Source organism: Nelumbo nucifera, chromosome 8 (assembly GCF_055504915.1).
Source record: "Nelumbo nucifera cultivar China Antique chromosome 8, China Antique-T2T, whole genome shotgun sequence".
NCBI lineage: Eukaryota > Viridiplantae > Streptophyta > Magnoliopsida > Proteales > Nelumbonaceae > Nelumbo > Nelumbo nucifera.
In genome coordinates this window covers 51,569,774-51,595,083 of record NC_142656.1, presented here as the reverse complement: position 1 = coordinate 51,595,083, position 25,310 = coordinate 51,569,774, and the positions used below count along the sequence as shown (strand labels likewise).

At 39.4% G+C, this 25,310-nt stretch overlaps 1 protein-coding gene across 15 annotated transcripts in view; it reads left to right on the top strand.

Moving 5' to 3' along the window:
* The first annotated feature begins 1,929 nt into the window (after positions 1-1,929).
* The window catches only part of PUM5 (pumilio 5), a 51,392-nt gene continuing 28,011 nt past the window's right edge, over positions 1,930-25,310 (top strand). For 2 of the 15 annotated variants that reach the window (XM_088892808.1, XM_088892804.1), the window contains exons 1-6: positions 1,930-2,750; positions 5,084-5,254; positions 7,614-8,279; positions 8,688-10,177; positions 10,351-10,492; positions 20,143-20,250. In XM_088892808.1, the coding sequence (XP_088748934.1) occupies positions 7,635-8,279; positions 8,688-10,177; positions 10,351-10,492; positions 20,143-20,250 (2,385 nt within the window). In that variant the 5' untranslated portion in view covers positions 1,930-2,750; positions 5,084-5,254; positions 7,614-7,634. Of the gene's footprint in view, positions 2,751-5,083; positions 5,255-6,225; positions 6,306-7,466; positions 8,280-8,687; positions 10,178-10,350; positions 10,493-20,142; positions 20,251-25,310 lie in introns of those variants that run through there. The other 13 variants (XM_010264922.3, XM_010264921.3, XM_088892807.1 and 10 more) reach the window with 11 other exon arrangements.

Here is a 25,310-nt window from a genome sequence, read left to right as displayed (position 1 = left end):
TCTATGATTTGGCCTGCGTTAGAAATTCCATTGGTCATGTCAACTTCTATGCTTTAACCCACGTTAAAAATTTCGTTGGTTATATTAGCCTATATTCTTTGGCCCACGTCAGAAATTCCGTTGGTCATGTCAGCCTATATGCTTTGACCCATGTAAAAAAACTCTATTGGTCATGTCAACCTTTATACTTTGACCTGCGTCTATCTTCCGTTGGTCATGTTAGTCTCTATGCTTTGACCTACGTCAGAAATTTTGTTGGTCATGTCAAGCTCTATGCTTTGACCCACGTCAAAAAATCCCGTTGGTTATGTCGACCTCTATGCCTTGACTTATGTTAGAAATCCCGTTTGTAAATCTCCTTTCTTTGACCAACTTTAGTTTTAATTGAATAAATGGAGATGATATAAATGATAATAAAAAATTAAAGAAAAGAGAAAGAAAAGAAAAAATAGAAAAAATAAAAGAAAAAGGAGAAAAGAGAAAAGAATGAATGAAATGAATGATAAATAATATCTGAAACTCTTATTTTACATTGTGCTATATCAAGAAACAATTATTAAAATCTTTCAAAATGTTAAAAAAAAACTAACTAAACTAAAAACTAAAAAAAAGGAATGGTTATTGGTGTGCTTTGCAAGAATTTTGAACCTTTGTCTTAATGAATGATTTGTTCATCTCTGACATGTTTTTCTTAGTGATAGATTTACTTTGGTCCAGTTTTTCGCAGTTTTATCCCATACCCACTTTTAGTAGTTTTACCTCAGAACTAGTTTTCATTGACCCGCATCAGAAAATTCCGTTGGTTATGTCAGACTCTACACTTTGACATGCATCAAAAAATTCTATTGGTCATGCAAGCCTTTATGTTTTAACCCACGTTAGAAATTTTTGCAGTTTTATCCCATATCCAATTTTTGCAGTTTTACCTTGATTCCGTAAGGTTTCTAATACCTAGGAGGGGTCCTTTTTCAAAATGAATAGTTTTTATATTATCGATTGTTTTTATTGTTTTTTTTTACGACAATTATACCCTAATTATGAAGGTTCTTAATACCTAGGAAGGGTCACTTTGTTAATAATAAAATGGCCTGAACATGATGAAATGATGTTGCATGGGAACTCCTTTTCGTTTCAATCCTCCTTCCTTGTCTCGCCCCTCTTCCAAGCCTACCCTTTGCAAAAATATTTGTGTGCTTCTTTTGGTCTTTGTTGTTTCATAATTTCCTACCTCACAATAAAGAGGAGCAGTTGTCAGCACCTGTATTTTTGCTCGGTCCACTGCCCGAGCCTTAAATTCACCCCAAACACCCTTCCAACCTCTCCGAAACACCCAAAAACCCAGAAAAACCTAAGTTTCACCCCGAGAACCCTCAGATCCACTGTTAAACCTGTCCAATACCAACCCGATGGCCCCAATTGGCCCCTACTTACACCTCAACCACTAGATCTAACACACCTTTAGACTTCAGACACACCAAAACACCCATGAAGTTTCAACCCTAGATTCCCTCATTTATCCCTCTGTCAAACCAAGATTCCACTCCGAAACATCCCATTGACCCAAATTCCTATGATCCTTACCCTTTAAGATTGATTATACCTCATCATCAGATCCTAGACACCTCCAAATACCCCACCTTGCCAAATTTTAGCCAAAAATACACATATTTACCCGTCCATCTAAAACGATTCTGTTTTGGCCAATCTCACTAACCCATAGACACAAAACCCCTCTGTAGTCAGACCCATCTCAACCCTCCATCTTTGACCAAAAATCTCATGCACCCATCTAAAACCCCAGTTTGACCACCCTATGACCCGGTTTAGCCTAACTTGCAAAAATTTACCAAAATGCCTATCAGATTTTCCAAAATCATGAAAATGCCCCTTCCATATAAAGTCAACATCAACTCTTTATTTGCCCTAATCAAGGAGAAAGATCCAAAGGAGAGATTATTCATCTCCCCCTTCGTTCGAACCTAACCCAAGCGACGGTGATCCCAAATCGATTTCCATCACCGGCCTCCCTCACCCACTCTCTTATCCTTCTTCTTCCCCCTTCTCTCATCTCTCTCTCTCTCTCTCCCTCTGTTTCGTCGCCGCTGTAAATTGCAGCGGCGGTAGATTTGAACCCGGCTCCACCTCTTCCGCCGATCTCTCGCTCTCTCTTTATATTCTTTTTTTTTTTCTCTTCTTCTTCTGCTACTTCATCTTCTTTTTGGAAACCCCCCGAAATCGACCATTCGCCATCTCCTCCCTTCGAGTGACAGAGTGGCGACAACCTCTGATCTCGTTCTCTCTTTCTCTTAATCTCATTCTCTTTTCTTCCTCTTCTCTATTCTTTGTTTCTTCTTCGTCTTCTTCTTCTTCTTCTTCTTTCAGAATTTATTGGAGCTTACTGTTAATTGTCTCTGACCTGTGGAGGACGACGAGCACAAGATTCTCAGTAACCATGACACCACACTTTTGAAGTGCCACCATATTCGCCAATATCCTCGAGTTATGATTTGAGACTAAAACCGAGTATGCTACCCTCCGTGTTTATCGTTCACGAAGTGAAACAAACGCCGAACATGTTTGAAGTTCGACTCCCATTCTCAGCGTACTGAAATTCGAAGCCTGTTTTCCTTTATCAAATCTTTCCAGAGCAGTCCACTTAAGTTCGATTGAATCTCCCAGTTGCAGCATCAGCAGAATTCAGGCCAAAATTCCATTTGAAACCTTCTTTTATTCATCAATGTACAACATCGGTGAGGCCAACTTATGTAAGGATGAGCTAAACTCTATTTATTTATTTTTTGCAGTGAGGATTTGAGGTTGGGGAGTAGAACGATGGAGGAGGTTCCATTGGGCTTACTCCTGTAGATCTTATCCCCAACCCAATCCAACCTGATCTCTATTGCCTGCTCACAACCTGAGTTCCTTTTCGAAGTTTTCTCATTGTTAGATTAATCTTTTCGTTGCTATTATGAATATTGATACTCCTTTTATTCGATTGATTATTATTTCTTTTGTTTTTTCTTTCTTTCTTTAGCTGATATGTTTTTTGGTTGTATTGAATGTTAATGCTTATTTAGAGTTTGATCTATTTAGCTAGTAATGGATTAAATTGGCAAGATAGCTTATGTTGTTTTCTTTTACTTTCAATATTACTTTTATGCTTTCGTTAGATTAAATAATTGTGATTATGTTCCTTTCAAAACCCCATGTGGGGCTCACCTATCATACCTGGGAAAGGGTGCCTAACCCCTTCCCTCTCCCAACCAAGTTTTACCTGGACTCGTTGGACCAGTGCCTTGGGTTTTGGAGTCACTAATTAGAAATCATAATAAATTACAAGAATACCTAACCGATCAACCAAAACCCAACGCCAAACCTGACTTGAGTTAAAAAATCAAAACCTTAACCCCACCTTGCACAAGAATTAACCTGACCCTAAGCCAAAGTGGATTTATGGTTAAGCCAACCCATTAACATCTCCGAAGCCTTCGCCATGATTCGCCTGACATTTCTTACAATGTAGCTGTCATCTGTCATATTCATCCAATTCAATGCCTTATGACCTCTCTTTAGGCCTAGTTTGGGAAGACTGTAAATGTAAATATAAATATGAACGGCGTAAATACATATAAAATAATAAATATAAGAATACAAATACATTATACATTCAAAATAACACTAAACATAAGGTTTTGTACTCTCCATATATTTATATTTGTAGTAGTTGCAAACTGAGCTCTAAAAATAAACGGTCAAAAGGGGTAAGGGTCCATGGCACAGAGGACAAATATCGCCCGAAAAATAAAAAAGAAGACAACAGAGGACAAATATTGTTCCACGACACCAAAATACATGCAAGCCCAGAGCGATAGGTATCTGACTATCTGGACCGAATGGTCCATTTTTGGCATGTATGTATGATCTTTACGGGGCCCACCAATGAGTCGTGTGGAAGCTTGGATGCACGTACGGATCACATGCGATAATCCCGTGAATGCGACAAATGCAGCTCCCGAGCTCCGAACGTCGGAGCCGCCAGCCATCCGTCCGCAGTAGGAAACTCCAAGGGACAAGGCGTCTTGTCCCCTAACAACCTTTCACAACGTAATCTATCCACGTGTCACCTGTGGTCCCCACATAGCTCCATGCTCGTTATTCCTTTTGGGGCCCCCTAATCGCAACCGTTGAGTAAAAGCCGGGAAAACGCCTTATCCGACGGTCCAGACACAATCTCTCTCTCCCCCGCAAGCCCGCTTTAGCCTTTAGCTTTGTCTAATGCCCTTTTTGCCACGTACACCTCCTCTGGGGATATTTAAAATCCAAATTACGAACTTACCCCTCCATCCAAGTACTCGAGGCCCGGTCTTGTTTGACCATGGTTCGATGCTTGGTTCGGCCGTTCGGTTTGCTGAAGAATATTGACTGTGAGGGTGTTTTTGTCATTCCCGACAGTAAAAGCAATGATAACGAACCAAAAGATTCTCCGGCTTTTTGAACATTGACTTTAGAGAGAGGACTTGCTAAAATGTTAGCTATCAGATTAAAATAGCCACGATATATCATGGACCCACATCATTCCACATCACCATCTCCCACGTGGCAAGTTTCCTGTTATTTGAAGGGTCCCGGGTATGTGGATGGCCAAAATAATAGGCATGCAACGAGTCCTACATTTGATGAATAAATCTTTATTGTTGCATAAATTAATCTTTTAGCCTTAATGGGGACAACTTGTCTCTGCCGCAAAGGGTCGAGAGGGGTGATGTCAGATGGTCTGGTGGGGCATGCTGTTAAGTAGATTCCAATCTGACGGCATATAAATAGCTACCTTGTGATGCTCTCTTATTGAAACGAAGTCGCCACTAACGTGCGGTAGAAGTAGTGTATGGTTACACTCCAAATCAATCTGAAGCTTTATTAATACGTCAAGCATAGGCTCGTTTTTACGATTTTACCCTACTACAAACGGTATAGATAACAAAAATAAGAATCTTCTTTCATATTTTTAATGTGATAAGGGTGTTCTAGTCATTTCACAATATTATTAATGCTATTCTTTAATTTTCAATTCTACGCTCTTAAGCTGCGCTGAGAAGCTGAGAAGGTTGTACAAGGCGACATTCCGGGTTTCGAGCGAAACAGCTCTCTTTTTCTCTGCAACAAAATCCCAGAGTCCTTCAAGCTTCGTCTCCATATGAGAACAAATTAGGGTTTCGGAAGATTAGGGTTTCTTCCTCTGTTACTGCAATACCTGGTAATAATCTTCCTCTTTTCTTCATACTTTACTGTAGCAAGTTGACTTAGGGTTTCACAAGTGGAGTTCTTTTTGTATTTGTGTTGTTGGAATTTCCTGGAGTCCTTTAGGGTTATTGATTGAGTTTGAAGTTGTGGGTTCTTTGTCTTTTTATTTGCTGTAGTGTTTTTTTCAGTATTTTTGTTGTTTAGGCTCGCCCGGATTGGTGTTTGATTCATTCATTTCTTTGGAGTGAGGACTTGGTAGTTGGTTCATTGGTTACAACGGGCTTTCTGAGTTTGATTGAAGTTTTGAGGAAAACGACAGCTGTTAGTGCTTTCTATCCATGGGGAATTGGAGATTTTGTTATTTTAACATCGATGATTTTGACTGATATATGAAATGTAGCTCAAGTTGAAGTATATTGTGTAAGGAATCTTTGTTTGAAAAGTTTTTTTTAAACCTTGAGAAGGTTCATGTAATGTATGAATCCGGTAATGAGAAAATGCTAATCACTTTAAGGTTCTAGGGTAATAAAAAGACCTATAAAAGATACTCACGTCACGAGCTTGTGACAATGGAAAATATAGACTTAGTGGCAGTAATTTATATATTGGATTAAGCCCGACTTGAATAATATTTTGAACTTTGTGGTTCTTCAATGGGAGTCTATGATGGTTTCTGTCTTTTTGACACATTTATCTATGGTTTTCAGATTCAATGTTTGTTAGAAGTGGTTGTAGTATGTCAGAGAGTTAGACTGCTGATATTGGCAGCCTGTAGGCAGTTTCTTTGCTAAAAATTAAAATTAGTGTATGAGGCTCTGTTTCTAGTTCCATGTCTATGATGATACCATCTTATTTACTTGGAATATGCAGTTATACTTTGGCAGAAGTTTGTTCTAGAGTTGGGAGAGCTCGGCTGCTAACAAGCAGCTTATGTCTTTTAGTTAATCTGTTTCATTGCCTAGTGGTATGCTATTCTGTTTTTAGGTGCAGAGGTAGGTCAGTGACGAGGAAGGATGCTATTGCTGTCTCCTGTTCTCAGTTTGGATACTGATTATTCAGCTAAGGTTTGGGGTTCATATTAAAAACTTGGTTAAAATATTTTCCATATTGTGTGGATGAATTTGGTTGCATCTGCGATTAGTGAATGTCCCAAAGTTATTTTTAGTATTTCTGGTTCTCATCTGTGTGTGTGTGTGTTTAATTGAATTATTTAGAAGATCTTCAGTGGTGATTTTGGTTAATTAGTTCGCCGGGGTTTGGTATGTATGCCATGATCTGCCTGTCATTAGCCAGACGGTTTGATTTAGTTTCATTTTTTCACAGACTTCATATGTATTTCTGCTTTTACTCATTTTCAGTCTTCAGTTCCTTGTCCTTCCATGGGGATTTACATTTCCATGCATGCATATAAAGGGTCTAAACTCTAGATTAGAGTTTGGTTTTCTGGTTTAATTTGCTGAAGGCATGTACTTTCATGCTTTTGTTTTCTGTGGCAGTGCTCAGTGTATGCAGTGTCAAAGGTTTTTTTACTAGTTTTTAAATCTAAGATTGGGACCTCTGGTGAATTTTTCTGTGTACTACTAAAATCAAGAGGAAAAGCATCATAATCATCCATAATTCAGAGGCATACACCAAAAAAATTATAGCTTTCACTGAAAATGCAAATATCTCCTCTTTTTTGTTTTTTATTGTTAATGCTATCACCTCCATGCATACAAAGATGAGATGTATGGGGTTTTTTACGAGTACATTTACTTTAGCTAACGTGCTTGTATGATGTCTGTATGTGTTTTTTTTTTTTTTTCACTTGATCAGCAACATGAAAATTGATTCATTAATTAAAAAGAACATATACAACAAGAAGTTGTGGGCAGAAACAAGAACCCCAAGAAGAACTATCCCACTATCTACAAAATGGCCTAGAACATGGATTGCCTCTGAATTCCTTGTTTAGCTAAACCATCACCCATACTGTTTGCAGATCTCCTAATCCACTTATTTGGATCATCATGTCTTCAGATATCTGTTTGAATGAAGTCTCTATGTGTTTATACCCACGTATATACCTATTACACAAATTTTTTATGCCTGTGATATTAAACTAAATAAAAGTAGAAGATTTTTCATAAAGAGGATCTCTAGGTGACCACTGATTGCCTAGGTGGTGGCTTGAATAACCAGTTGATTTGACATGCCGTTGACAAAACTGGTTTTTGAATGTGCAGCCTGTTCTTGGTGTTTTGGTGGTCTTAATTTTTTTTAGTTAGTTTCTTGTGTTGAAACTGGCTGTGGCTTTGCACGTCATATGTTAAGTTTGAAATAGCCAAGGCAATTTTCAGGAGAATATGTGAAATCTTTCTTTACTTTGAAAGGTCAGTCATCATTCTTCTAGGATGGCGACTGAGAATCCTATGAGATTTATTGAAAGTGGTGGAAGTAGAAAGTGGTCCTCGTCTAAGGATACTGTAGCAGTTGCATCATCATCAAAAAACATGGGAGCTGAGGAGTTGGGGTGGCTTCTGAAAGATCATTGTTATCTTGGAAATGTGAGGGATTCAGTTCCTAATCGAAGTGGAAGTGCACCACCAAGCATGGAAGGATCATTTGCAGCTATTGGGAACCTTATATCTCAAAGCTCCCCTCGTGATGTGAACTTGTCAAGTTTAAATAGTCATGTTGAAGACTGTGATTCCGAGGATCAACTCCGTGCTGATCCAGCATACTTGAAATACTACTGCTCCAATGTAAACTTGAATCCGAGGCTTCCTCCACCTCTTATCTCACGGGAGAACAGGCATATAGTACGCCATTTGGGTGTCTTTGGCAATAACTGGAGATTGACTTCTTTTGATGACAGTGTAAATGGATCTGTGCATTTCTCTCGAGGTGTCCTTTCTACTCATACGGAGGAGCCAGAGGATGATAAGTCACCTCGGCAGGCTTCTGCTGATTGGACCGGAAGTAGTGGTGGTCATTTACCTGGACAATGTGCAACTTCTTTGGCTGCTCGCCATAAGAGTTTGGTAGATCTAATACAGGTATGGAACTTAAAGTTGAGCCTGTCTGTACTATATGTTTTTGTATGCTGTATGAGCTTGTCATGTTCTCTGCATGTTATGGATTGAATAAGGTTACTCTGGATTCACTGCATTCCTTCATTTGTCAATGTTCATGTTTGACATGTATATGTCGTTGTTGGGATCTCTGGCTCCTATTGCTTCACCATATCTTGTTGACTGTTGATAGATGTATGGTGTAGTTTGATACTGCAGTACAGAATTACAAATGTTGAATGTAACTGCCAGATATAGGAATTTGTTTTGCTTGGTTCCAGGAAAATATACCACCTTGGTAGATTCTATTCTTTTATATGCATAATTTCTTCTTTCCTCTGTGTATTTGTTTGATTTTAAATGCCTGGTTTATATTTTGTATCATAATTGTAGGAAGACTTCCCCCGCACTCCCTCTCCTGTATATAATCAGTCCCGTTCTTCAAGCCATGCAGCAACAGGGGAAGCAGTCGACCAGGATATCCATGGCAATTCCTTGCATGATTCTTCAACTAATGCCACAAAGCTACCTGAGCTGAATTCTGGCTGTGTGGGCGTATGTGGTGGTACGCCTACTCTATGTGCACAGATGGTTGGTTCAAAATCAAATAGTGATTCTTCAACTGCTCCTGATCAGAACTCATCTCCTGATGGGATGGGAAGCCCAGGGCTTGTCCAAAAAGGAGAGTCAAGCAGTGTAGACATCCATTTAGAGGAAGATGTCTTAACTAGTGGTGTAACTGTTCCAAATATAACTAGTATTGCATCTGATATTAAAGGTCTTACTATTTCTAGCCTACCAAATGAAGAGGATCACAAAAACCATCGAGAATGGCGGCATTCTCAACATAATAATTCACAGCAGAACCATGTCCGCCCACAACGGGGCTCTTTGAATGCAGTTTGGGGGCCTCCATCTCATATGATTCCTCAAGGAATGAACCATCCTTATAGTGGTATGGACCAATTTTCTCATGTTCAGTCCAAGTTCTCTTCAGTTGAGGTACAACCAGTGATACAATCGTCCGGAGTTACACCTCCCCTGTATGCAACAGCAGCAGCATATATGGCTTCTGGGAATCCATTTTATCCTAACTTGCAACCTTCAGGCTTATTTGCTCCACAGTTTGGTTTAGGTGGATATGCTCTGAATACTGCTCTTATGCCTCCATTTATGGCTGGTTACCCTCCTCCTGGTGCTATTCCTATGGCAATTGATAGCACTGCTGGTCCAAGTCTTAATGCGCGAAATGCAGGTGTTTCAAATGGGGGAAATATTGCACCTGGAGTTGATCTGCAACATCTATACAAATTTTATGGACAGATGGGACTAACAGTGCAGCCTTCATTTACTGATCCTCTTTATATGCAATACTTTCAGCATCCTACTGATGATGCATATGGTTCTTCTGGCCAATATAATCCCCTTACATCTCCAGTAGGGGTTGTTGGAAGCCACGTAGATGCTTTTGATCCACAGAAAGGGTCTCCTGTTTCTGCTTATGCAGCTGACCCAAAATCTCAGTATCAAAGAAGTGGAGGTCCAAGTATCCCGTCCCCAAGAAAAGGGGGAATCACTAGCCCCAGTTATTATGGAAGCACCCCAAATATGGGTGTCTTGATGCAATTTCCAACCTCACCTCTTTCTAGTCCAGTACTGCCAGGGTCCCCAGTGGGTGGAGCAACACTTCCAGGAAGGAGAAACGAAATGAGATTTCCACCAGGTTCTAGTAGGAATGCTGGGTTATATTCTGGGTGGCAAGGACCAAGAGGAACTGATAAGTTTGATGATCCCAAGGCATATTCTTTTCTTGAGGAGCTGAAATCAAGTAAAGCTCGGAGGTTTGAGCTATCTGACATTGCTGGACGTATTGTTGAATTCAGGTAAAAATTTTAGCTTAGTTTCTCACCTAAGTTGCATGCTATTAGTTCCTATACGATTTCTAATTCGCAACTCAACTCAGCTCAGCCTTTACCCCAACTATTTGGGATCATCTATTTCCTATATAGTTTCTAACAAAAGAAACCAATAAATTGTGGGATGTTTTTAATTGCAGTGCTGATCAACATGGGAGTCGATTTATTCAGCAGAAGTTAGAACATTGTAGTACAGAAGAGAAGGCATCTGTTTTTAAAGAAGTCCTTCCACATTCTTCAAAATTAATGACTGATGTTTTTGGCAATTATGTTATTCAAAAGGTACAGTCTTAAAGGAATTAAATGCTTTCATTTGATTTTATCTTATTTATTCATCATTCTAATGCTTTTAAAATTGAACCAGACCTCAATTCATTGGAGCTGGGCTTTTTTTGATAGATAGATAAAAGAAATGAGGTTTTAAATAAAAAAAATTCATACTACCTGAGAAATTGCATGGTAGGGCAAAAATACAAAGCTATCCTTGCTGCCTCTTCCTTTGCTATAGCATCTAGCCATACATTATCAATCCCAGAGGCGCACCTGAATGTGCTATTTAGGTTGCATCTTAGAGGATTTGCCTGTCTAACTGAGGGCCTGTAGAACCAGGGTATTTCAATTTCTTGTCTCATCCAATTAGAGATAACAATCTGACACTTACTTTCTAGGGTTAAATCCGCCCATCCTTGCATTGTTACCAGTTTTGAGCCTTCAATAAGAGCTGATGTTCAGCATTCAATGAGTTGTTTTTCCCTAAAGGCTGGAGTCTCTAGGGAACAACAAATAGAGGGTAAATGACAGGTGATAACGATGTAACATCAACTAAACATTTGTGAGATCAGAATTATTGGCAGCAGTCTATGGAATAGAGAAAAAGAAATAGGGATTAATAAGCTGATTATTGAAGGTGATTCAAATGTAGTTGTGGGCTGGCTGAAAAAGGGGGAAGGAATCATATGGAAGCTAAGGAATGAATTCAGGAGATTCAAGCGGATTTCTGAAGACATGACGATCCAAATAAGGTGGGTTTGGATATCTGTAAACAGTTTGGCTGATGGTCTTGCAAAGCAAGGAACTCAAACAAATCTATGTTGTGGGCAAATAGTGAATAGTTTCTGTTTGGGCTTTGTTTTGTGTCCACAACTTTTTGTTATATCTCTACTTTTTAATTTGATGAATCAATTTTGTGTTGCTGATAAAAAAAATAACAACAATGAAATATTGGTGAAGATTGAAGCATTTTTTTTTCTGCTGATCAAGAAAAAAAAGATTGAAGCAAAAAATGACAGGTGATAAGTGGAACAGATTGGTGAAGATTGAAGCAAAAAAATTTCACACTTGAAGAGTTTAGAGTAGGGGGAAAGGCATCCCTGAAGATAAGGGAGTTGTGGAGGGCGGTGGTGTTACTACTTCTAGTGGGTGGAGAAATGGTCGCTTGGTTTAAGAGTTTGTTGATGAAGCTTCATTTGGGGATATTAATATCTAATCTGCTACAAGAGTTTACTGTGAGATTGGAAAAGGTGTGTAAACACAATGCAGCTGAGACTTTAAGCAAAGAACTTTTAAGTTCAAAAAAGGAGGTGGCTGCAAAAGTCTTTACTGTAATGAAAGGGGTTGGTAAAAGCAAGGTGGAGGCATAGTTTTCAAGGCGCCAAGGTGAGGCTAGGCGACCACAGGGTGCCCAGGCGCCTAGGTGTTGGAATTTTAAAATGTTAATTTTCTTGAGTTTTTACTTTATCTATGCTTTTCTAAGATATTTTATTGGTTTTGTGTGCTAACTAGCAAGCATTGCACTAACTATTAACTCTATAAATCATTCAAACGAGTATAAATTTCATATAACTAGAAAGCATGTACACTAACTAGGAAGCATGTACACTAACTATACACTAACTAGGAAGCATGTACACTAACTATACACTAACTAGCAAGCATGTACACTAACTATTAACTGAAAAAAAATAAGTGCAGAAACTAGGAAGGGAGGAGAGGAGTATATGGGCGGAAGAAGAAGAGGAAGAAGAAGAAGTATAGGGGATTAGGGGCAGGGAGGAGTATAGGCCCCTGTTTTTTCAATAAAAAAGGGACTGAGACTATCGACTGATAACAGTCAGGGGCGGAGAGGAGTATAGGGGCGGAGCCCCTGTTTTTTTCAAAAAAAAAGGGACTAAGACTAGGACTAGCGATTGAGAACCATCAGGGGCAGAAGAAGAAGAAGAATGAGTGGAGCTGTGGAGGAAGAGAGGAGTATAGGGGCGGAGCCCTTGTTTTTTCGGAAAAAAAGCAAAAAATGACTGAAGCTGAGAAGAAGAACTTACTTGCTGAAGCTGAGGTGCGATGGAGTTGGGTTGGGGCATGAAGTCTTTGGTTCTCCTCCCTCACCAATCAAACTGAAAAAACCCTTATGTTATGCATAAATAAAAGAAAAAAGGCTTTGTATTGTTGTCTTAATAATAAAATGATGGTGAGTTGATTTGTAACACTGGGCTTCTTCATTTACTAGAGTCTGTCTGTTTGGACCCCACTTCTTCTGATCAAAGAGTCTGGACTCCCCTTCCTAAAGGTGTTTTCACTTGTTCTTCTTTTCAAAAACCCCTCAGTTCCAACTCCATCTCCCAAGGGTTCCCCTTCAAAGAGATTTGGGCCCGACCTATCCCTGCAAAAATTGCTGTATTCTATTGGGAAGTCTACTACGGGAAAATCAATACCTTGGAAAATTTGCAGAAAAAGAGACCCTCCCTATGTCTCTCCCTGAATTGGTGTTTCTTGTGCAAGGCCCAGAATGAAGACTGCTTCCATTTGCTGATTTTCTGCTCCCTTGCTACAGACTTATGGAGTTGGAGCCTTAGTTTATTTGGAGGGAGGGGGTCTCCGTCAACTGAAGAGGCAAGTTCATGTGGAAATGTGTCAGGGCAGCAACCTTGGAAACTATGGGAGGAAAGGAATGCAAGAGTTTTCTTAGAGAAGGAAAGAAGATTAGAAGAAGTGAAGGATTGCATTCTAACAAGAGCAATACATTGGCTGAAAGCCTTGGAGATATTCGATGATTTGTGGAGGAATTGGTTAGTAATAGCTAATACTTCTACAAAGAAGAACAAACGCTTATCAGAATGGGATCCTCCGTCAGAAGATATAATCAAGTTAAATTTGATGGAAGCAACCAAGGTAACCCTGGGCCATCAGGTATTGGGGGTGTCCTGAGGAACAAGGACAACAACATCATCTCCTTATTCTCAGGACCGGTGGGAGTGGGGGACTCTACGAGGGCGGAAATACTAGTTGCAGTACAAGGAATTCAGATTGCTAACCAGCTTGGGGTAGAGCATCTCCTAGTTGAAGGGGACTCTCAGGTGGTAACAAGGTGGTTGCTTAGCCTGGATGCTACCATTTAGGGCTACAAAGAACTCATCAAAAAAGTAAGGTGGTTAACTAGGAACATGAGATTTGAGGTAAAATGGGTAAGTAGGTCAACTAATACTATGGCTGATTCTCTAGCTAAACAAGGGGTATCCAGGGAAGTCCTTTTTTGTGCTACTTTGTAAGTTGTTATAATATAGTGGAAGCTGTACTTAACTAACCAGGAGAGAGGTTGCATCTCGTGCCTCTCCTTGGGACATTGTACTATTCTCCTCTGCTGATTAATAAATCTTGTTCATTTATAAAAAAAAGAATAAAACATCTATTAAAATATCAAAATAATAAATTAAAAAAATTTCTTAGATGTATGTAGGCGCTTGCCTAGGCGCCCGCTTAAGTCTTTGGGCGGGCGCCTAGTATACAAACTCCGGGGCGTTTGGGCAAGGCAACCATGGAAAACTGCCTAGTTGCCTAGGCGTCGCCTTGACAACTATGGGTGGAGGTACAAGGTGGAAAGAAAAATTGGGAGAAGATGTTAATAGCAGAATTGAAAAAAGTTTTAGACTGGAGAAAAGTAGCACAAATGCAATAGTCAAGGGTTTGAACATGATGAGGACAATGATACTTGCACTGTTTGAAAAAAAGAAAAGCACTCATTGAGTTGGTGGATGAGGGTTTGGAGCTAGAAGCTGAAAATATAGCAGGATTAGATAAAGAGAGAGAGGGGAGGTAGAAAGCCTAGAAAGCTTAGCTAGATTGTTGGGTTGTGAGGTAGGAGATTGACCTTTACAGCACTAGGGACTTCCTTTGGGGGGAATCCGAATTCTGATAGCTGTTGGGATCCGGTAGTGGAAAGGTTCACAAAAAGGCTTGCAGGTTGGAAGAGAAACTACATCTCTCTAGGGTGTAGAATAACCCTAGTAAAGTCAACCTTGACTAATTTGTCAGTCTATTACCTCTCAAGCTTTAAGATCCCCACAAAAGTGGCCAATAAGTTGGAGAAACTGATGAGAAATTTCTTGTGGGAGCCTGGGGATACAAAATGATCATTTGGTAAAGTAGGAGGTGGTGTCAAGGAGTAGGGATAGGAAACACCAAGCTTAGGAAATTGGCACTGCTGGGTAAATGGTTGTGGAGGTTTCATTTCGAACAAGAGAATTTGTGGCACAATGTAATTGCAAGCATTCATGGCATGGCAAACAATAGATGGGATGTTGGTCTTGATCCTAGGGCAATACGGGCTTCTCCTTGGAAAGCAATTCACAGCTTGCTACCTTCTTTCCTTCCGATGCTCAGGTATGATGCTTGTGTTGGTAACGAAGTACGTTTTTGGGAGGATGTCTGGCTTGGGGACACTCCTTTTAAAGATAGATTTCCACCTATCTATTCCTTGTCCTTTAACAAAGGGAGAGTGATATCCTCCGTGCATGTTAAAGAAAACTCCTGGATCTAGGGCTAAGGGAATCTGAAATAGGCATAGTAGATGATCTTATCTCCTTTCTTAGTATTTGCTTTCCTGGATCCTTCTTGTCAGGATAGTCGAGTTTGGTCGGTGTCCCCTTCTGGCTCCTTGTGCTTAGTTTTTCTCCTCCCTCCTCCAATCCTCACACCTGGTAGGTTCTTTTCTTACAAAGGAAGTTTGGTGTAATCTTGTACCCACAAAAATAAGAGCCTTTTGCTGGGAGGTGGTGCTCTAGAAAATCAATACTTTAGATAATTTACAAAAAAGGAGGCTGAATCATTGCCTCTCTCCTCATGCTTGTTGCCTTTGCTTGGGAAATGGTGAGACAATTACACATATTTTACTATCTTGTCCCTTTGCTTCTTTTTGAGGAATTGGTTTTCTTCCTTATTTGGCTGTGGGTGGACCCATAGTTTTCAAGGTGCCAAGGTGAGGTTAGGCAACAGGGGGGCGCCTTGTTGCCTAGTTGGCGTTGCCTAGGTGATGGATTTTTTAAGTAAAAATCACATATCCTAAGGTAGTTCCCTAGGTTCCATAACCAACTTTCTTTAATAGCTATCCATAGTTTTCATAAGAAAATTATAAACTGCATGTTTAAGTATAGAAAATCAACATATTTATGAGAAGAAAAAGAAGAAAGGAAAGAAAATAAAAAAAAATATAGGGGCAGAATCCCTATTTTTGTTATAGGAAAAGAAGAAAAGAAAAATGTGTTGATTAGACAAAATTTTAAGTTCTTCCCTTACTTATTGGTTCAGATTTTGAAGTCATTGATGGTTCAATAAAATAGTTGCCAATGTTTGTGTTGATTAAACCCTAACAAATAAGAAAATAATAAAGAGAAATTAGTTTATAAACATAAAATATGAATATTTTTCTTTAATGTCTATTTTATAATTATAATCTCAAAAAAAAAACAATATAAAAGTATTTTATTACACAGTATGCAAAAATGCTAGGTGATTGGGCGATGCAAGCCTCCAAGGGCGCCTTGTTGCCTAGGCGTCGCCTTGACAACTATGGGTGGACCCCTCCCTCGGATGTGGCAAGCCTCTTTAACCCAAGCTTCTTCCTACTACCAAAGATTAGGGGTAAAGTGATGTAGAGGGCAACAAGAGCAGTTGTTCTTTGGTCTTTATGGAAGGAAAGGAATAACAAAATTTTCCAAGGGGTATAAAGATTGATAGAACAAGTCATTGACTGTGTAGCCATTAAAGTTGTACATTGGCCTTAAAACCAAACGAAGCCTGTTAGCAACTCAAATTCAGTGATCCTAGTCCTCCCCCTGTCCTACTAGGTATGGGTGTCATTTCTTTTTTGGGTGACTTGTGTGCTATGCCTGTAATAGATACTCTAGCTTCCCATCCAGGAGGATTTGATGTAAGAGCGAGGGTGATAGTGGAAGGAGGAGAGAGGGTGGTGGAAGGAAGTGGTAAGGGGACAAGTGAGGAGGCGAACAAAATCTGGAAATTGATTTGTACAGGGTTGGGGGAACTAAAAAAAGGAAGGAGTCATAGAGCTGTTGTAGCCAAAATGAGTGCGAGAATGGTAATGATCTATTTTCAAATATTAGATGGAAAGGATGTAGAGAAGGAAGAAGATGCTTATTGTATTAGGAAGGGGGAAAGAGGAATAAAGAAGAAAAAAAGATCTGAAGTTGGAAGGCTAATCTCAGACATTGAGGGAGATTTAGAATTTAGTGGTAGAGGGGATAGGAGGAAGGGTCTAAAATAAGGGGACAAAAAGGCTTCTTCATGGGTGTTTTGCTATTTTTGTCTCGATGAAAATTATTAGCTCGAATGTAAGAGGTCTAGGGAGTGCAAAAAAGAGAAGGGTGACCAAAGATCTACTCTGAAGGGAAAAACCCGACATTGTGCTGTTACAAGAATCCAAATTGATGGAATTAGATGGGAGATGGGTTAGGAGTTTCTGGAGGTCTAGAGGTGTAGGTTGGACTTCGTCTCCTTCTTGGGGAGCCTCGGGGGGGATTGTAACACTGTGGAGGGAGGACGTGGTGGAAGTAGTGGAAGAATTGATAGGCAAATTCTCAATTTCCATCAAGGTTAAGAATGTAGAGGATCGGTGTGTATGGGTTCTAACCAATGCTTATGGCCCTGACTCCTATAGAGAGAGAAATGAAATGTGGGAGGAATTATATGCAATAAAGGGCGGCCCTTGGTGCCTAGCTGGGGATTTTAACGTCATTAGATTCTCTGTAGAAACCACTAATCCCCAACAGGTAATCACAACAAGCATGTGGAAATTTAATGGTTTTATTGAAGAGTGTGAGTTGAAGGAAATAACTCTGCTACAAACCAGTTATACTTGGTCCAACTTTTAGGAAACCCCTTTGTCTTCAAAGTTGGACAGCTTTTTATTTAACCTAGCTTGGGAAAATAGATGGGTAAACTTGGTTGCTAGAGTATTACCTAGGGTCATCTTTGATCGTTGTCCTATCTAGATAGGCACCGAGTCTTTTTCTACTAGACCCAAACCTTTAGATTTGAAAATATGTGGCTTACCCATCCAGATTTTGTGAAAAAAGTGAAGGAGTGGTGGGGTGAGGGGGTCAAGTTTCATAAGAAGTTAAAGAGGTTGAGATCCAAAACAAAAGAGTGGAATAGTGATCACTTTGGTAGAATTAAGGAGCAAAAAATTAGCATAATCTCTTGAATAGAAAACTTGAATGTAAAGGAATCTCAAAATGGTTTGACCGAGGATGATAGAGTGTTAAGGAGACAATTGAAAAAAGGATTTGGACGAGGTGTTATTGAGGGAAGAAAACATTTGGAGACAAAAATCTTAGACACAAGTGGATTAAGGAAGGCGATGGAAACACTAGATTTTTCCATGACTTGGCCAATGAGAGACGAAGAAAGAATTTTGTGACCAAGCTAGAGATAGAAGAGGAGGTGATTACCAACCAGGGTGATGATTACCACCCTGCCCTGCAGACTTTCCCCAAGTCTTAAAGTTATTCTCTTTTTTCTCTTTTTTTCTTGGTTTCCTCAGTTGCCTTAGCCTCTTTTGTAGTAACTGCTCTGCCTTGCAACCCATGTAAACAGGCCTGTTCTGTCCCTTCTTCTTCCTCCCTTCGTCCCTCCTTCCATAGTTGAGCTTCAATGGAATTAGCAAGCCAAACAGGGAGCTAAACCATCTGAAACAACCTCTATCTTCCTTGGAATGTTACTGGGTTTAACTCCACCTAGATTCAGTGCAGCTGAGTGATTATCAAAAAATCAAAGACACCATCTAATCTTGCATCACAGGTTATTGCTATTGACTGTAATACTTCCTCCTTCCAGAGAGAGGACACCATTTTGAGACTGTGACAGCACCAGCCTTTGAGTTAATCTTTTAAGCTGAAATCTCTACTTCAACTTCACCCAGATCAATCAGAGCTTTACAAGATTCATAAGATGTAATCACCATTGGCTTTGGCAGGTTCAATTCTCTGAGTATCACCTGCGCAATACCCCTCCAATCCTTTGGTGGGCTTGAAGATTCCACCACAAATTTCTTCCCTCAATCTCCTTTCTTGCTGTTGCTACCAATTTACAGATTCTTCTTCCTTTTTCTGCAGTCATCCATCCTGTCAATGGATTCTGCCTCTTTCTTTTGTTTAACCACTTTCTTTTCCTTTGCTACAACCTCTATTTGTTCCGTTTTCAGCTATTGTGTAAAATCACTCAGTAACTCTGCCACTACCTTCCATCCACGACCCCTTCCACCTTCTGGGAAGCAAACTAACTGCTTCTTTCTTCCTCCAAAGAATTTCTGCAGAGTTATGTAGCATCCTTCTGCATTCTTTTTATATTCCAGCTCATAGCTCATATCTATTTCTTCCATCTAAGTTAAACTCCATAAAGATCACTTCTTTACCTTTAGAACTTGCTCCCAAAGAAAACTTCTGCATCCATCGATTACTTGAAAACTTTCCAGCAGTATTGTGGCTTTCTTTGCCTCCCTAATCTTCAAGCTCCGCTGGCCTCTGATCCTTATCTCTTCGAAAATGAAATCTTTTGCTTAATCTTCATCGCTTTCCTCCATCTTGCAGCTTCTACGAACCTTTCCTCCATCTTATCTGATAGTTTTTTTTCTCTGAAAGGCATTAGCAGTTCTTTTAACCCAGTTAAGTCTAACATCCATTATCTCATGTCACCCACTTGAATTTCTTTTTCACTATTGTAGTTCGTCCAGCTTCTTCCTATTGCAGCCATTCCACTACCAGCTTTGAATCATCTTCTATAATCAGCTCATATCCTGGTAGCAGCCAAGGCAATCCAGGTCCCTCAGGGATAGGAGGGGTGCTGAGAGATAAAGACAGCAATGTCTTAGCTTTATTCTCAGGCTTCGTGGGTATAGGAGACTTATTAGAGCTGAGCTTCTAGCGGCGGTACAAGGTATTCAGATTGCAGACCAGTTAGAAGTTCAGAATCTGCTTATTGAAGGAGACTCCAAAGTTGTTGTGGGTTGGTTAAAAAATCCAGATTCAGTTATTTGGTGCTACAGGGACATTCTGAGGAAAGCTAATTGGTTTTCAAGGAACATGACTGCTAATTCTCAGTGGGTGGGTAGAACAGCTAATACCATTGCGGATGGATTAGCTAAGCAAGGAGTATCAAGAGAACATTTATCCTGGGCATCTCTGTAACCTTTCATTTCCTAGTCTGATGTAATACATTGTTGTTGTTTAGGAGAGGTACCAGCTTGTGCCTCTCCTTGGGCAGTCTGTATTGTAATATCATATTGTTTTTTTTTTGAATAAAATATCACTCATTTATCAAAAAAAATCAGCTTATATCCTTTGCCTTTTGCACTCTCCTAATGCCTACCAGTGCCCTCTTTTTTAGTAATAAATGTTAAGTTTTTTTTTTTCCCGAAAAAGGGAATGAAATTATGGGAAAACAGTGCTCATATTAAACACTGAAGCATTCTTTTATTGAAATGGTTCTTGAGTACATAATGGTCTCAATGTCTAAAAGGTTTTATTGTCCTTTTCATTCTGGTTTTCTAAATGTTGATGCGCATTCTCAAATTGTGCAATCTGTACAATAATAAGCATATAGGATCAATTTGGATTGTAATTCTGGATTCCTTGTTTTTACCACAGTTTTTTGAGCATGGAAGCCCTGACCAGAGGAAAGAGCTTGCAAATCAACTTAGTGGTCATATTTTGGCTCTAAGTCTTCAGATGTATGGGTGCCGTGTTATCCAGAAGGTATTTTAACTTCGTTTAGTATGTTAATTTTTGTGATTAATAAATTTGCATTGCATGCTGATGGTAATTCCTAATTTGTGTGCTATTTTGGTTTGGCAGCATTAATGTATTTTAGTTCCTTTTTTGGGGCAATAATGTATTTTGGTGCTTTTTTTATGTACTAAAAGAATTGGGATCTTTGGAGCTCTGTATGTTGTTTATTAAACAGTCAAGAGACAAAAGTAACACTGTAACCACAGGTTAAAATACTAAACATTTCCTTTAGGGGTGCAAGTTAGGTGTCTAGTCTGAAGGATTTTCCCTTCAAATTTTAATAAATGCTTAATTCGAGCTCACCCAAGCTGCATCTCTAATTTCTTCTCAAGCTGCATGGATATTGATCATTCCCAGCTTGTCCAAGCTATTTTGCAGTTTAGATTTAATGCACCTTTAGTAAACATATTAGATAACGTGTTTTTAACTTTAGGGTAGGCATACTTTTCTAGTCATAACTTTCTCTCAGATAAAATGGCTGTTTACCTCAATATGCTTGGTCCTATCCTGGTGTGCTAGATTATGTGGAAATTTTATTATTGCTTGATTGTCATAGTGGCAAGGATAAAAATTTTGCAACATATCGGGGTGTGGTGGGTGTAACACCTTGATAGACTGAATACTCAAGGTTTTGGGTTTTTACTATTTTCAGGGTGTAGTCAGGCCCAAGGTTGACCCCTTGTAAGATTTTGCAAAAAAAAAAAAAAGCTGTGTGCCTTTGTTTCACCCAATATGCAAGTTTGTGTGTATTGGGTAAATCGATTCTTTGAACCTTAATAGTAGAGCTTCCTTGGGTAATTAAAATTATTTTTTGACTATCTGAAGAGATTTCTTAGCCACAACAGTTCATAGACACCATGCCAATGCCGTTGCCCTATATTCAACTTTGAGTCTTGGACAATTGATCTGCCACTTTGACTCACTTTTCCATGATACTAGACTACCATCAGCAAATGCAACTATAATTGGAGGCAGAATGCTTGTCATTAAAAGAATCATTCCAATCAGCATTTGTATATGCTTTCTTATTAATACAATACTTCATAATAGCCTTGTCTCAAAAAAAAAAGATTAGAATAAAGAATCTATCTTTCAAGTGTTCCTTCAAGTAATGCAATATCTGTTCAATTGTTGCCATATGATGTATTTGAGGCTGTTGCATACAGTGATTTTAAAGGCACGCCTTAGGTGCGCCTAGGCGCACAGGTGGGGCACATTTCAGGGTAGGCGCCTCGCCCAGGTCCTAGGCGCAGCCTTTTCAAAAGGCACAAGCTTGGCGTGCGCCTAGTGCGCCTTGCGCCTCAGCCCAGGTATGCGCCTTTTGGAAATTTGACACTTTTTTGCTTTTTTTTTTGTGTCTAGCGGCTACCGGCTACCGGCTTCGCCCCTGGACCCCTGTGCCACATCCCTCGAGGCAAGCAAAACAAGTCCATGCTAGGTCTTAAATTCCTATCAAAGTGGAGTAGAACCCCCTATTTGGTAATGTTGTTCATTCATTCATCCTAATAAAATGTCTTCTTAAAAAGCAATTAAAACTATAAAATCATTATTTGTTGTGTAAGAACTAAGAATTTAAGACCTAACGTGGACTTGTTTGGGCTTGCCTCGAGGGGTGTGGCACAAAGGTGGCTCGTAGAATCAGGAATGTAATATGTTTTACATCCCATTAGCTACTTGAAGTAATGCAGTTGAGAAAAAAAGAGTGGGTTTTATATGCTTGAAAATGTTTTATGTATTTGATTTTATTTTTAAATTCTCATTTGAATATGCTTTACATGTTATATTTATGTATTTTAGTATTAGATAATATGTGTTTTAAAACATTTATTTAAAAATTAAAGTTTATATTTTTGTTAATATTATGCTTAATAAATTTTTGATTTTTTGAAATTTTTGGCATTTTTTTTTATTTTTTAGCTTATTTTTTATTTTATTTTTTATTTTTGTGCCTTGCTTAAAAAGTTGTGCGCCTCGCCTTGTGCCTTGCACCTCAGGCGCAAATTGACCCCTGTGCCTTGCGCTTTTAACACATTGGTTGCATATACATAGACTGGCTGCATTAACATCATGGTAAATATCTGGTTGGGACCTTATGGTTGCAACTTGGGTTGGGTTGGGTGGGGTCAAGGTTCAAAGTATCGTTACGTATGCATTAACATCATGGTAAATATCTGGTTGGGACCTTATGGTTGCAACTTGGGTTGGGTTGGGTGGGGTGGGGTCAAGGTTCAAAGTATCGTTATGCATCGGCCGATACGTATCGTTCTGGGACCCTTTCAATACGCCCCTACAGTGGATGTATCGGGGGCCTGACTGGTTCAGGGGATGGAGGGGTCCTAGACCGGCTCCCCTGAACCAGTTTTGAAAAAAAAATAAAAAAAAGGGTAAAAGAACGAGTATCGAAACGCTCGATACGCCCCTACCGGCATATTGGGCGTATCGATATTTTGAACCTTGGGTGGGGTGGAGTTTATATTTGGTTTAGGGTTGAAACTAACAACCTGACATGTCTTCATGTTTGTATGAATACATATTATATAAATTTGCATGTATATATTGGAAAAAGTGCCTGTGTATGTGTATATAACTATGTGTCCATGAACAAATGCATTTATATGTATGTATCAACAATTGTAAGTTAAAGATAAAAATTTTCTAGAAAGATAAAAAAAGAGTTGAAAAAAATTTATAGTTTGATATGAGTGTATAACTCCTGAAGTACCATAGTTTTGTCCTTGTACAAATGACAATGCTAAAATCAGGGAAACTTAGATGACTAATTTTAAGTCTAAGAAATAAGAACAATCTAGCTTCCTTTTTTTGTGAAAGAAGTTTGGAGTGTCCCTATCCCCCTAAAATATAGTATTTTTGTTGGGAAGTTTACCATGGTTGCATCAATATGTGCAACTTGTTGCAAAAGAAATGATCTCCTACCCTTGTGTTTGCTGTATTTGGGAATGGTTTTGCTCTTTTTTTGGTTGCAGGTGGATCCCTCTTGTTAGTTTGGATAGGCGCTTTAGTCCATCTTTCCTAAGGAGCACTGAGGGAAGAAGCAGAATATTGTAGAGATGCACAAGGGCAGTGGTAGTTTGGACAATTTGGGAGGAGTGGAACTCAAGAATCTTCGTGGAGAAAGGGAAGAATAAGGAAGCAGAGACTGTTACTGAAGGGGTAAGCACACTATGTAAAGACCATGAAGCTTTTTTCAGATTTTACAGTAGAGGACTTGTACAGAAAATGGGGTTCAATTGATGGCTCATCATCTGGGAAGCACAGAGTCCATGGTAATTTGGACAAGGGCAGGACAGTGGTAGTTTGGACAATTTGGGAGGAGGGGAACTCAAGAATCTTTGAGGAGAAAGAGAAGAACAAGGAGGCAATTATTGACTGTTACACAGGGTAGCGCACTAGGTGAAGACCATGAAACTTTTTTCAGATTTTACAGTAGAAGACTTCTTCAGAAATTGGGGTTCAATTGCTGGCTCATCGTCTAGGAAGCCAAGAGTCCTTGGGGTTTGTCACCCCCAGATGGAGGATGGACGAAACTATACTTTGATGGAAGTAGTTTGGGAAAGCCAGGGCCTTTTGCAATTGGAGGAGTGATTTGGGATGAGAGGAGGGAACATATGTGGATTGTTTTCGGCCAATTGGTCTAGGTGATTTAATTAGGGCAGACCTAATGGCTGCTGTTTTTGGGGTGCAAAAATAATAGTCGGGTGGATGAAGAAAAGGGAGGGGGTGATTTGGCAATACAGGAATGCCTCAGGCAGTTCAAGATGTTGTCAAGAGCTATGAACATTCAAGTTATATGGTGAAGAAGGTCTGCTAATGGTTTGGCTGATGGATAGCTAAGAAAAGAGTGCATAGAAATCACTTGTATTGGGCTCAATTGTAATGGATGGTGGGCGTTCTTTTGATGTAAAGGGTGTTCAGATTTAACAATTTCTTGTTGTAACCTTTTTCTTAATTAGTTTTAGTAAAATTTTCTTTGTTGCTGATGAAGAAAAAAAGAGCAATCTAGCAAAATAAAATGAAGCCAGGCCAACCTGAACCTAGCCTGACCCAAAAAAATTCGATTGTATTAGGGTTAAGATTGGGGGTTTAACATCTTGCAACCACCTTCTCATCAACTGTGAGATAGTGGGCTCCTAGTTCTAAGATTTTCTTAAGCAATGTCTGGGTTGCAGATTGGGTAAAAGAGATATTTTGTATGGGATGGCAGTTATTCAAGCTGTAATGTATCCAAAAAAAATCATGCTCTACTGTGGTGTATTTGGGAGGAATGTATGCTAAAGCATGGCCCCTATAAGATCTAAAAGGGAGAATCCTATTTTTATATAATTCTTGGATGAGAGCTAATAAGCTGTTTAGATGTACCACTCATTGGGATTTAGTGGGAAACATGATGTAGTTTCTGAATTCTTCATGCACGAATTTCTCTAAAAGAATCAGCCTATATCCCAGACCTCTTGTGGAGAATATTCTGCAGTTTGATGGCAGCTGTAGAAACTTGATGAGTTACAGAGGCCAGGCTGGTATTAGGGGTAGAATTCTAAAATTTAATGATCTGGTTTGGGCCTTCAGTGAGCTGATTGGGTAGACAGAAACTGTAGAAGCTGAAAGCCATGCCTTGTTGGTGGGTTTGAGGACTGTGGTGGTTTTTAATCTCTCTTTGGTGGTGGTGGAAGGAGACTATGGATTGTCATCAGCTGGATGACTCATTTGAGGATGGTCCATGGAGATTCAACTGCCTATTCAATGACATCAAGGAAATTACTTCATATGTGGATTACTAGAGAGCTTAATAGTGTGGTGGATTCTTTAGCCAAATTTGGGGTGGGCAGGGATTCCTTGTATGGTGATTCATCTTTGCCTATTAATAGGATTGGGAGGGTCTTTTTTGCAGTTTTGATTATCTTATTTGTACATCTTCTAATGTACATCTACATCCCTTTCCTTATTTTGTTTCAATGAAAGTTTTAAAAGAGTACAAAAGTCTCCAACCAACCTCTGATTGCAGTGTTTGT